At 32.2% G+C, this 12,985-nt stretch overlaps 1 protein-coding gene and 1 pseudogene across 1 annotated transcript; both read right to left on the reverse strand.

Moving 5' to 3' along the window:
• Positions 1-3,457: 3,457 nt before the first annotated feature.
• Positions 3,458-4,277, reverse strand: LOC148566259 (toll/interleukin-1 receptor-like protein; annotated as a pseudogene).
• Positions 4,278-4,629: 352 nt separating this feature from the next.
• Positions 4,630-11,713, reverse strand: LOC107641378 (disease resistance protein RPV1-like). The gene is made up of 4 exons (XM_088487477.1): positions 11,521-11,713; positions 10,700-10,821; positions 5,167-5,498; positions 4,630-5,074 (listed from the first exon to the last, which is right to left on the reverse strand). The coding sequence occupies exons 1-4, from the start codon at positions 11,711-11,713 to the stop codon at positions 4,630-4,632; spliced, it is 1,092 nt and encodes a 363-aa protein (XP_088343603.1).
• Positions 11,714-12,985: the final 1,272 nt, after the last annotated feature.

The raw sequence follows: 12,985 nt of genomic DNA on the forward strand, positions 1-12,985 counted from the left end.
CATGCGTGCGCATAGGCCTGTTTTGCAGAAAAATGTTTTTTCTTCGTTTTTAAGGGTATTCTAACTTTTCAAACTTCTTCCACATGCTGTTTAAGAGTACTATCTAGTAATTAGGTTCTAATATTATTAAAGATGAGTTAGATACTTAAATAGATGAAATTTTATATGAGTTTAGAAGACGGGGACTTAGGTTTATAAAGTTGTGGTTGAGCGGGCGGAGTATTATATTGGTGATGATTCAAAGAAATTAAGAGGTGTTGATAATAATTTGAGAAATTGGAAACCGATGATGGTTATGATGAGTTGAGAACTTGGAAAGGAATGATGAAATTATTGGATTATATGGGAATGTGCGGAGCCTATATCTCCGGCGTGGCAGTTTTTCTGCTACATGAGTGTGCGGAGCCTATATCTCCGGCGTGGCAATTTTTCTGCTGTAAGAGTGTGCCCAACACTATATCTTTGGAATGATTTATGATGAGACAGTTGTGATTTTCCTTCCTTGTCGCATGAGTGTGCAGAGCCTATATCTTTGGCGTAGCAGACTCCCTGCTGCATGGGTGTGCGGAGCCTATATTCCCGGCGTGGTAGATTTCTCTGCTGCATGAGTGTGCAGAGTCTATATCTCTGGGCGTGGAAGGAAGGCTACATCCAAAAGAATGTGTCAGGTTGGCATTCATAGACCAACAAGTGATATCACGAGCCAATAGGACAAGCATTCATCATATGTATTTTCTATGTGTTTGTTTGCTTTGCTTATCTTCAGTATGCCTACATGAATCACATGTCTACTTGCTATTTGATTACTTGCTGTATATGTATATTACTTGTGCTTTACTTGTATGCATTATCTGTGTCTTCTGCTGTGATTGAGGAGGCTCGATAAGCGGTGGTGATAGGATCGCACGGAGGGTAGGTTGGTGAAGGTTGTGGGACAATGGTGACTAGTATTAGTTAGAAATCCCTTAAGTAGATTCCCCTATTTATAGTTTAAGTTATTTATTTATTTTTTTTGTTAAGCTTGAATATCTATTTGGTGTGAAGTTCTAGGATTGCCTTTGGCATCCCGGAACCTTACATCTTACATATTGGGCACTGTTACCATACTAAGAACATCCGGTTCTCATACCATATGTTGTTGTTTTTCAGATGCAGGTCGTAACCCACCTTAGTGAGTTGTGAGATGGTGACAGAGCGGAGTATGGTTTCATCTTTATTTTATTCTGCTTTATTTTGATATAGTCACTCTCTCATCCTTTGTATTTATATAACCTTGTTGCCTTAGAGGCTTTATTTCTAAAAACTTTGAGAGATAGGTTGTTGCTGTTTTAAAACTTCAAAACTCTTTTGTATTTCAGTTTGACTAGCCGGCCTAAACTCCGCACGCTGTGACTAGTTCTCTTTTTGGTATTTTATGCTTATATATATATGTCTTGTTTAATTTAAGTATTACCTTGTGTATCCTGGAGCTATCGACAAAGTTTTATATTCATTATGTCTTGTTCCGTCCATGCCTACGCGTTTAGTATCGTGCGAACGTTTCGCATATTGTAATTCCGCTTTATACGACTTTGAGCTTTATTCCTTCATCGGGCTTTTAGTTCTATAAATTCTTGGATATATATTATATATTATAAGCATTAGAACTGTTGTGGCACTTTGTTATCCTTTACTTTACGGCTAGAGGTAAGGCTTAGGGTAACGTGGTGTTACAGTTGTTCTCTGCATCTATATATCAAATAAGTTGTTGCTGCACATTGTACTAATAAGTGCCAAATTTAACGACAGTATCTACCTCATATTATAAAAATTCAGCAATTTGAACAAAATGAGCAAAGGCCAAGTTAGGATGCATGCTAAAAATAACAACTAAAATCCTCTAAGTTGTTTACGTATAACACAATAATGTAGAGAGAATTCCAACGAATGACATGCATGCTTGCTATCACAACTACTAATATTAAAGATGAATTTTAATTTCAACCTTCCTATCTTGAAATTGGTAGCACATCAAGATCCATTCAAGGGAAGAAAAAAATTTCATTCATGAATGGATTTTATAATAACCAACATCTCAATGACCAGTCCACATCCACATTCTTCACATCAACCATGCTTCTCATACATTTGAAAAGCATAGGTCAGATAAAAAAACCCGGCACATGCCAGGTTCAAAATAATAAGGATGGAGGCACACATCAAGTATCCACTTTCTTTCATTTCAACCAAAAAGAATGGAATATGTTTGCAATTGTCCTTTGTTTTTACTCCTAGTCTTCTGTTAAATTCGGAATGAATCAGTATCATATAAATTGTTGCTTAATGTCCCAAAATGAATGCTCATTCTCTTAGAAATGGGAATGCAACAAGCTTGGCCTATATTGATTGATGCAACATAATGTGTTTCTCTGGTGCCACAAAAATCAGGATTCAAAAACATTCATCTTCTTATCTATAAATCAATGAGTTAAGATAAAGCAAAGAATAAAGTTTCAAATTGACTGTGGGTAATAGGGTTATCTATTTGCTTTGCAATTGCATTATGTTACGAATTCATAATCATTCAATATATAAATGTATGATACAAAATAGTTGCTCAAAGTAGTAAGTAACATATTGAATGGTCATCTCTATTTCATATTGAATCAAACAAGCATAAGCAAGGGAAGCATCACACTTACCTTAATAAAAAACACAAGTGGTGACAACCATATAACTGGGCGAATGCTAATATCAAATCCTCCCTACCCTCCTTCCTAACTGACAGTTATCATCTAGAAAGTGTGTTAGAAACACCAACGTCCACAAACCAATGCATGTTTGGGGGAGCAAGGGCTGGTTCTTATGGTTGGGGAATGCTATTGAGAGCATGATCATCATTATAATTAGTTGTGTAATTTTGTATGGATCAGTGAATCAAATATCTTCCATTATACTACTACTCTCTTACTTCCATACTACTACTCACTTGGGATGATAATCAAAACCAGAGAAAAAAAAGTAGAAAATATATATAAAGAGAGAGAGTGAGAGACAATAATAGTGGGTGTAAGTCCAACTCAGTCAACTTTACAACCATGCAGAAACTAAATGCATTCATTATTCACTATTAAGTTATGTTCAAAAGAATACATAGTTGTAATTACTACTAGTGAATGACCGTGAAATGCACAAAAATGCTCAACACGATAAAAAAATATATTAATCGCACCGAAAATGCACAATAGCTGTCAACTGTTTATGATCATCAACATCATCAAAAACCAAAAGAACTTTTATTTGACTGAGTCTACGTTGTATCTGTGAAATTCCTTGTTTATCACCTATTATCTGGACTCCCTTCTTTCCTAATATCTTATAAAGAAGATTGTTTTGAAGATGCACCAACCCATATTTTTGTGAAATTTCTCTCACGCTTTCAAGAAAACACATACCTTAAAAATTGTTAACAATCAAGTTATAAAGAGCAAGAGCTTATTTTTCCTTTTCCACCAATTCCATGTATCCCTACCATGTGAATTCGATCAGTAGAATCCATTTCCAAAAGGGAAATTATTTTTGACATTGGAAACTCAAGTCCAACAGGGAAGTTAGCCACTGGCAAAGGTAGCCGAACAATCTTTCCTGAAATGTCTTCCATGATGTTTTTAATAAACTCATGTTCATATCGATGCCTGTCCAACAAATATACACATAGATACTTTTACAATTCAAAATTGTAATAATGAGAAAAAATCACAGAAAGAAGTATACGAAGTGAAGTTACCCGTCTTTGAAATGATGACCAGACAAACCAGCTACTTCTTTCAAAGCCTTCTTCCATCTGTCTGCCTTGTTCCTAACATTATTGTATGTGTTCTCAAGCTTAGCCATTGCTTCTCCAAAACTATGTTTCAGATGATACACATCAGAAGGATACACATTAAAGAAAACTGGCAAAACAAACCGATTGTTTCTCTTGATGCAGTGAAGGATATGGACCTTTTCCTCTAAACAAAAAAAGAAGAAGCATAGTTAGAAGAAAGCACAATGATGGCAATCCTGGACTCTTGAATTGCCTTGAGAAGTACAAGTGTGATTTCCTCTCCACATTGAAGCTTGCCATCATCAAAGAAGGTGTGAATTCCTTTGCGATAGAGAGCATTGTAGAGGTTGCTAGCGAAATCGTAGCGAGTATCTTGACCTCTGAAACTAATGAACACATCATATTTCCATGCATATCTGATGGAAGAAGAGGAAAAGGGATGGGCAGAGGAGGAGGGGGATTGGAGAGCCATGAGATAGAAGCAAAATGTTAGGTTGTATATATGTTGGAGTGTTGGATGATCATCAAATTAGAGAAACAAGGTAAAAAAATACATATAAAGAGAGAGAGTGTGTGTGAGAGTGAAAGACAATAATAGTGGGTGTAAGTCTAAGTCAGTCAACTTTGCAACCATGCAGAAATTGCATGCATTCATTATTGATTCCTATGGTCCACCTCTGACCTATGCGTCATCACTATTAAGTTATATTTAAAAGAATCCATAGTTATAATGACTACTAGCGAATGACCGTGCAATGCATAGAAAATACTCAGCACGGTCAAAAAATACATTAATCGCACGAAAAACGCACAATAGCTGTCAACTATTCATGCTCATCAATATCATCCAGAATTAAAAGAACTTTTATTTGACTGAGTCTACGTTGTATCTGTGAAATTCCTTCCTTAACACCTATTATCTTGACTCCCTCCTTTCCTAACATCTTACAAAAAAGATTGTTTTGAAGATGCACCAACCCATATTTTTGTGAAGTTTCTCTCAAGTTTTCAAGAAAACACACACCTTCAAAATTGTCAGCAATCAAGTTATAAAGAGCAAGAGCAAGTGTTATTTTTCCTATGCCACCAATTCCATGTATCCTTTCCATGTGAACTTGATCAGTAGAATCCATTTCTAAAAGGGAAATTACTTTTGACACTGGAAACTCAAGTCCAACAGGGAAGTCAGCCACTGGCAAAGGTAGACGTCCAATCTTTATTGAAATGTCTTCTACGATGTTTTTAATAATCTCATGTTCATATCGATGCCTGTCCAACAAACATACACATAAATACTTTTACAATTCAAAATTGTAATAATGAGAAACAATTACAGAAAGATGTATACGAAGTGAAGTTACCCATCCTTGAAATGATGACCAGACAAACTAGCTACTTCTTTCAGAGCCTTCTTCCATGTGTCCACCTTGTTCATAACATTCTTGTATTTATTCTCAAGCTTAGTCATTACCTCTCCAAAACTATTTTTCAGATGGCGAATATCAGAAGGATCCACATTAAAGGAAACCGGCAAAACAAATCGATTGTTTCTCTTGATGCAGTGAAGAATATGGACCAATTCCTCTAAGAAAAAAGAAAAAGAAGCATAGTTAGGAGCAAGCACAATGATGGCAATCCTGGACTCTTGAATTGCCTTGAAAAGTGCATGTGTGATTTCCTCTCCACTTTGAAGCTAGCCATCATCAAAGAAGTTGTGAATTCCTTTGTGACAGAGAGCATTAGAGAGGTTGCCAGTGAAACTGTAGCGAGTATCTTGGCCTCTAAAACTAATGAACACATCGTATTTTCAGGCATAGCTGACAGAAGAAAACGAAAAGGGATGGGCAGAGGAGGGGGATTGGAGAGCCATGAGATGGAAGCAAGCTGCTATCTGTTAGGTTGTATATATGTTGGAGTGTTAGATGATCATCAAAACTAGAGAAACAAAGTAGAAAATATATATAAAGAGAAAGAGTCAGAGTGAGAGACAATAATAGTGGTTGTAAGTCTAAGTCAGTCAACTTTGTAACCACGCAGAAACTGCATGCATTCATTATTCATTCCTGTGGTCCACCTCTGACCCACGTATAACAATCCGCAATTTTAAAAATATAAATATAAATAAGTTACAAATTATTTTTTAAATTAGAATTCTTTATTTTAGAAAATTATTTTTTAAGTAATTAGATTCATTTTATAAATATTTGAGTTCAATTAAATTTTGATTCTTACATATATTTTTATTATAATGAAATATTTTACATAATTAAAACTATAATTTTATTAATTTATAAATTGAATATATATATATATATATATATATATATATATTTAATTATTTGATATTTTTTAATTTAAAAATAGAATTTAGTTAATAATATTATCGAGCTCAATATCCGCCGGTATAAGTAAATATCGGTATTCTCCGGTGAACTTAGCTTGTTAATGCTTGACCGTATATTTTTTATTGTCATGTTGCTAATGCCATTTATATTAGTAACTCGTATATATTATTACTTGTGTTTTAATATATCCAACTTTTATAGTTATCCATTTAAGATATTTATAACTTGAACCGCTGACTCAGCAACTTGAGGAAGTGACATCCAACCTCTTGTGACACCTAACCATTCATTAATCATCATCACCAATGTCTCATAATCTCTCCTTCACGTTACAAGAAGAAAGAAAAGTGACTGTGAGTGAGAAAGAGAATCCATGGCACCTTTGAGAGCTTCCGACTTCGATTTCTTATGATCTGTAACTCCAATAAAAAATCTAATCCAATAAAAGTATTCGTATCCTCCTCCTCTACACGTTGGCATTACTTTTGATCAGTGAAAGTTGACGGTGACGTAGCTCTCCTACTTCTTGAGTTCGGCCAACTAGTATTCTAGGAGGCACAGACGATTGCTGACGTTTTTCTCTTTAGCAGCTCGGTCAGAAAGCTTCTCTGGAGGTCCCATTGGTTTGATTTCGTACGGAGGTAGGTTTTGGTAATTTATCGTTGGTTAAATTGGTGTTGGATAAGTGAATTAATGTTGTAATTGATTGTTGATTGAATTTGACTGAATTTATGTTGAATTTTTGTGATATATTGATATTTGTGATTAGTTTGGGGTTTGGTCGGTTTAAATGCCGCCAAGAACCGAGTTATTTTGATGAATTCGGGGCTGGAATGTTGTTGGTGATCAAGTAGAATTAGTAAAATTTGAGGATGGCATTGAGATTTAATAAAAAATAAATTGATGAATTGATAATATGATTAAGATATGAAAATGGTTTGATTTTGGAGGCGGTTTGATTTTTAATTGGTTTGATTTTATAAATATTTTGATATTAGAAATGGTTTTGATTTATTGGAAATGATTTGAAAGAGTTTGAGAAATAGTTAGGAGGGACCCAAGAAGGGTGGCAAAGTCCAAATTTTAGAGGAGATATTGCCGAGGTTTTGTTTTAAAATTTAAGACTTTGTTTGAAATGTTATTTAGAAAAAGATTGGATTTGAGAAGCTATATTGTTTGATTTATTAAGAAAATACTTATGTTTCGAGTTTAATTCATTTAAGAAAAGTATATGTTTTGAGTTCGATTTATTTTGAAAAGAATTATTTTACGACTTTAAATTATTTAGAAAAAAGAGTATTATGTTTTAAAGTTAATTTAAATATGAAAAGAGCTTATATTTTGAATTTGACTTAAGAATTTCATTCGGAGGATTTTTAGTGAACTTTAAAAGTAATTGAATTTCAATTGAATGGTTTCGTTTTGCGACGTCTTGGAAAAAGTTAAAGAATTAGTTTTAAGGATGAGATTGGGATTGGTTTTGCTTTTGAAATTGGTTCGGAACTTCTAATTTGTATGATTTGATTTTGAAACTTTATTTGATTAAATTTAGTTTAAGAAAATAATGATTGTTAAGCATTTATAATGAACTCAAGAAAATGAGATTGGTTGCCACTCTCCTAAAGTCTAGAGGCCTTGCTGATGGGTTTAACTAATAAATAATTTTCCTTTGTCTTTTAAAAGAAGAATTGGTTTAAGTGAAATTGTTTTAAAAGGTTTTGGAGAATGTCACAAAGAGCTGATTTTGGTTTTAAAAGAAAGAAAGAACGAAAAGAAAAGGAGAGAAGCAGAGATGATTGTTTACCTGCTGAAAATTATAGTGGTGAGTCCACCAAGATTTGCTTTCCAGAGATACATCGGCCAATCCAGGAGATGGTCGCACCTGTAAGACAGAGGTTGCTTACAGAGGTTATCGCTACATACATTGGCTAGAGAGAGCCTCACCTGTAAGACAGAGGTTGCTTACAGAGGTTATGTTTGCATTCATCGGCTTAATAGAGTCGTACCTGTAAGACAAAGATTGCTTATAGAGGTTATGACACTGGAAACCAAACTCAGACAAAGGTTGCTGAGTTACGTCGGGAGCGGGTCGAAACCGAAAGATGACCTCATTACCTGCACTAGGGATATACATGCATCATACTTGTTTGCGCATATTTGTTTGTGATTGTGTTTTCTATGATTGTGTGTACTTGTGATTGGATTCTATGTTCTATAATTGCTGAGTTGGATTATACTTTGTTGACTATTGTTATTGATTGTGAACATAATGAAACGAACTTAACTTCTAACCTTGACCCTACTAAGAACTCCCCAGTTCTTACCCCCTATCTCCACCCCTTTCAGCTACAGGTGCGAAGGCTTAGTGCGGAACTACAAGAGCATAGAAGATTCTTTTTACAAGTTGAGTTGTTAGATTTTATTTTCCTCTCGTCATTTATTGTTTTAGTTTTTAGAAGGGTAGGAATTGTATTTGAGGGTCTTTGAGTAAGTCTATGTACATCATGCTACGTGGATATATATAATTTTGTGATTAAATGATTTAAAGTACCGACTCTTTGTTTTCTTGGTGAAAGTTTCGGTTCGTATTCGCGAAGACTCAATATTAAATAAAAATAATATAGAATAAAAAGGTTTAGAGGTAAGTAATGCCTGAGTTTTTAGTACGATCATTAGGTGCTAAAAGTTAGGGTGTTACACCATGCATCATCACTATTAAGTTATGTTCAAAAGAACTCCAAGTGTCCACAACTCAATTCCGATGCATATATATATACTTAATTCACACCTATTACACATGTATACCTCAAATTCAGAATTCACATAATAAAACCAAGAATTGGCTAAGGTTTAGGTGATTCTTATCACACCCATGCACATAGCAACTCAAACTCGATAAGCTCTGCAAGCTAAATCGAACCTACAATACCGAATTCGGAAAAATCTCATTACAAGGGCTCAATTTCAAGAATCAGAAAGGGGGTAGAGAATCTGAGATAGGATTGTGGCTTGCCCGTAAAATTGATCCGATAGAAACGTAGAGCTCGACACGCTGGACACGTGGCCGCAAACAGTGCAGCGATCGGAGCTCGAATGGAGAAGTTATGGCAGATGGAAGTAATGGTGAGGGTTTGGAGCTCTTCTCTCCCCCTTGCTGTCTTCAGCGTTTTTTGTTGCTGAGTGGGGAAGGAGATGCTTCTGCCCATTTTAAGTTATGGGCCCGGTTTTGGTTCGATTCAATCGGTTCGGTTTATCCGGTCTAATTTTGGGCCAAATTTTTTGAAATTGATGTCAAAATTTTCGTTTTGAAGAGTTCTATCCTATTTTGATATTAGATTTACATTTTTTATTTTTCTAATTAAAATTCAATTTATTGACTAATTATTTACTAATTTAGCGGAATTTACATGTGACGCATTCTAATACTAGTATGCTTGTCTCTCTTTTCTGCTTTTTTATTTTTGAAAATATTAATTTTAAATAATTATATTTCTTATCATTTAATAATTAATAATAGTAAGATTTGTTAATAATCATTATATTTTATATCATATCTTATTAATATATGATTACGAGAAAAAAAATATTTATATATTATTAAAATTAGAATACGTGTAATAATACCTTAAATCAATTAATGTTAAGAACGGATATGATTATATTATTAGGAAAACGTAATATTATAATTTAATTTATTATTGACTACACTAAATATAAATTATATAAACTACGATTATACATAATTATTTGTTATTAAATTAAAAAATTAATTCATTATATCATTAATTAATAATTTTTTTCTAGTCTTAAAAATATTATAATTAAATGTATAGACCTACCTTATGGAATGAATATGTTAATCTATTAAATAGAATTTTTAAATTAAATTTTGATAATTAAATAATATAGTCTATTTTTTCTTGGTTGAAAATATCGACTATGTGATTAGTTAATTTTACGTTATTTTGAGATTTTATTTCCTAACGTATTGGGTATAATTTTATTTTGATATTTTTTTTTGGCTATCCATGGATGTTTTGGAAGTGTACAATTATTAAGAAAAAAATATTTTTAATAATATTAAATATTTTTAAAATTTATTTTATATAAAATTACAAATAGAATAACTTCTCATTTTGACTATAAATAGTAAAAAAACAAAATAGAATAATCACCGAATAGAATGTATATTAGTTGAATTGTTAAATTAGAATAATTTTTTGTAACACATATAATATATTAAAAATACGATGATGATTCTTATTATTATTATTATTATTATTATTATTATTATTATTATTATTATTATTATTATATAAATGATAAAATTATTTTTTTAAATTAATAACATTATTTTTTTATATTAAATATGTTCATGATATTTTTTTAGAAATATATTTTAAATATAAATATAAGAAAGTAAACATTTCTCGCGTATTACACGGGTAAATATACTAGTGTATATATATATATATATGGAATAGTCTTCATTCTACGAACTGATATTATCATGAACCCATCATTAATTATATTGTGCAAAAATGAGTACATCATTAATATCACCGTCCAAATCCAAAATGACGAGAGTATCATCATCACTTTTTATGATACTGGCAATAGTTCTTTCTTTCAATTTCAATGTCGGTATGAGTGTTGATTCCATTCTCCCTCCTAAAGAAATAACAGTCACCATTAACAACAAACTGAACATGAAACTTGGTCTCCATTGCAAGGACAAGCATTCGGATTTTGGGTTCGTAGAACTTCAAGTTGGTGAGAGTTGGAGCTTCGAGTTTTATAACCCTTTTCGCATTTGGTTCTCGCCATTGTATTGGTGCATGTTTACATGGTATAATGGGCAAGAAGTAGTGCACTACTTTGATATTTATGTTGGTAAACGTGATTGGCCAAATAGATGCTCTTACCTTTGTGTTTGGGATATATTTGAAGCACATCCATGTAGAGTTACCGGTGGAGAACCTGAGTGTTTTCCTTGGAAGAATAATTAATGGACTTGCTATATATATGTTTTCCCTATCAATGTAATAATCATTTCATGTAATAAATAATATAATGTAATATATATATAATTCAAAATATTTTATTTTATGTAGCATTATTATTCTTTTGGTTCAAACTATATATTTGTCGTACTTAATTATTGTCATGAAACTAATTATATCAATCTTCGTGCAAGAGTTTTTTTTTGGATTATTTGAAATGTGAATTTTTGCATGCGTCTTTTTTTTTTTTTTAATTTTATCCTATATATGTTAAAATTCTTTGTTTTGGATAATAATATATAACTGGATTTTTAAAACTTTTTTTTTTCTCGTAAAGATTTTATTACCATGAATCAAGTCATGCTACGGATTGGAGAAGGAACCTGTCTTCCACTGTCTCTTGTCTTGTCCGAATGCCGGCGAGTTTTGGAAGGTGAATCAACTCCCATTCCCTCACCGTCGAGAAGAGCCATGGCGGTGGTGGCTCCAATTGATCGAATCATTTTAGAAAAGTGGAGGAACTCAGCGATCGAAGAGCTTTGGAGGAACAACAACACCATCTCATCTAATTTTCTTCCTTTTGATTGGTTGTAATATATTATATATGTTGGAATTTCCGTTTTTATCCTATGCCAAAATTAAAGCTTAAGTAGTTGTTTGGTAGAGGTTAGGATATATAAACATTTATATAATTTTATCTAAGATTTTTTTTTTTTTGAAATAAATGGTTTTATGAGATATATGATCGATTTTACATGACCAAAAGATATAGAGTTTGATATTTATTGTTTTTAATTTTTTTTAAAGTAAAGAAATAAATAAAGTATAAGACAAATAGAAAATCTTGAGGCTACAGTAGATTTTATTAATTTGATAATATTAAAAAATAAAAAAAATTAGTTAGAATTTATTTTATTTAATATTTATTAATTATTATCATAATTAATAAATATTAACTAAGATAAATTTTAATTATCTTTAATTAATTTATTTTTATTATCAAATATTTTTGTTATTCATTGTTTTGGTCAGTAACTCATTAATACTAACACTAAATTATTTTTAATAAAAAAATTTTATTGATTTTGATAAATATAAATGTAACTTATATTGTGTTGATTTATGTGTATAAATTTTTATAAATATGAGTATAAATTATTAAGGTTTAAGTATTAGTCTAAAATAATAATATTTATTAGATACCTCACATTACTATTAATAATTTATTGTCTATTTTATCATAAGAGCCAAACATGGAAATAATTAAATATTAATATAATTGCCAGCTCATTGATACCAAGGCAGTAAAAAAAAGAAAAAAGAAAGAAGCCTTAGCTTCTTCTATATGTATAGATTGATTGATCTCATCATCAAAATTCATCAACATAGTGCAAAATAAAGATGACGCTCTCATCATCGTCACTCTCTAAGGTTGTAGTAACAATTTCCATGATAATGCTCATACTTGTTTCTTTCAATCTCAACGTTGCTGCTATTCCTTGGACCATTCGTGTGACCATGAACAACAAACTGAACAATATGCAGCTTGGTATTGAATGCAAGGATAAACACTGGGATTCAGGGTTCAAAGTAGTTCCAGTTGGTCAAAGTTGGAGTTTTTATTTCCATCCAAACCCTTTTTGGTTCAGATCATTGTTCTTCTGTACCTTTAATTGGTATGAGGGGGGAGGAGTACATCACTTTGATATTTATGATGCTAAACGTGATGTTAATGTATGCAAAGAATGTATTTGGGACATCTCCAAAACTGGTCCATGTAGGGTTTCGGGTTTTGCTGCTCCTATATGTTATCCCTGGAAAAGTACTTAATT

Source organism: Arachis ipaensis, chromosome B5, assembly GCF_059453495.1.
Source record: "Arachis ipaensis isolate K30076 ecotype BB chromosome B5, ASM5945349v1, whole genome shotgun sequence".
In the NCBI taxonomy this organism is placed as follows: domain Eukaryota; kingdom Viridiplantae; phylum Streptophyta; class Magnoliopsida; order Fabales; family Fabaceae; genus Arachis; species Arachis ipaensis.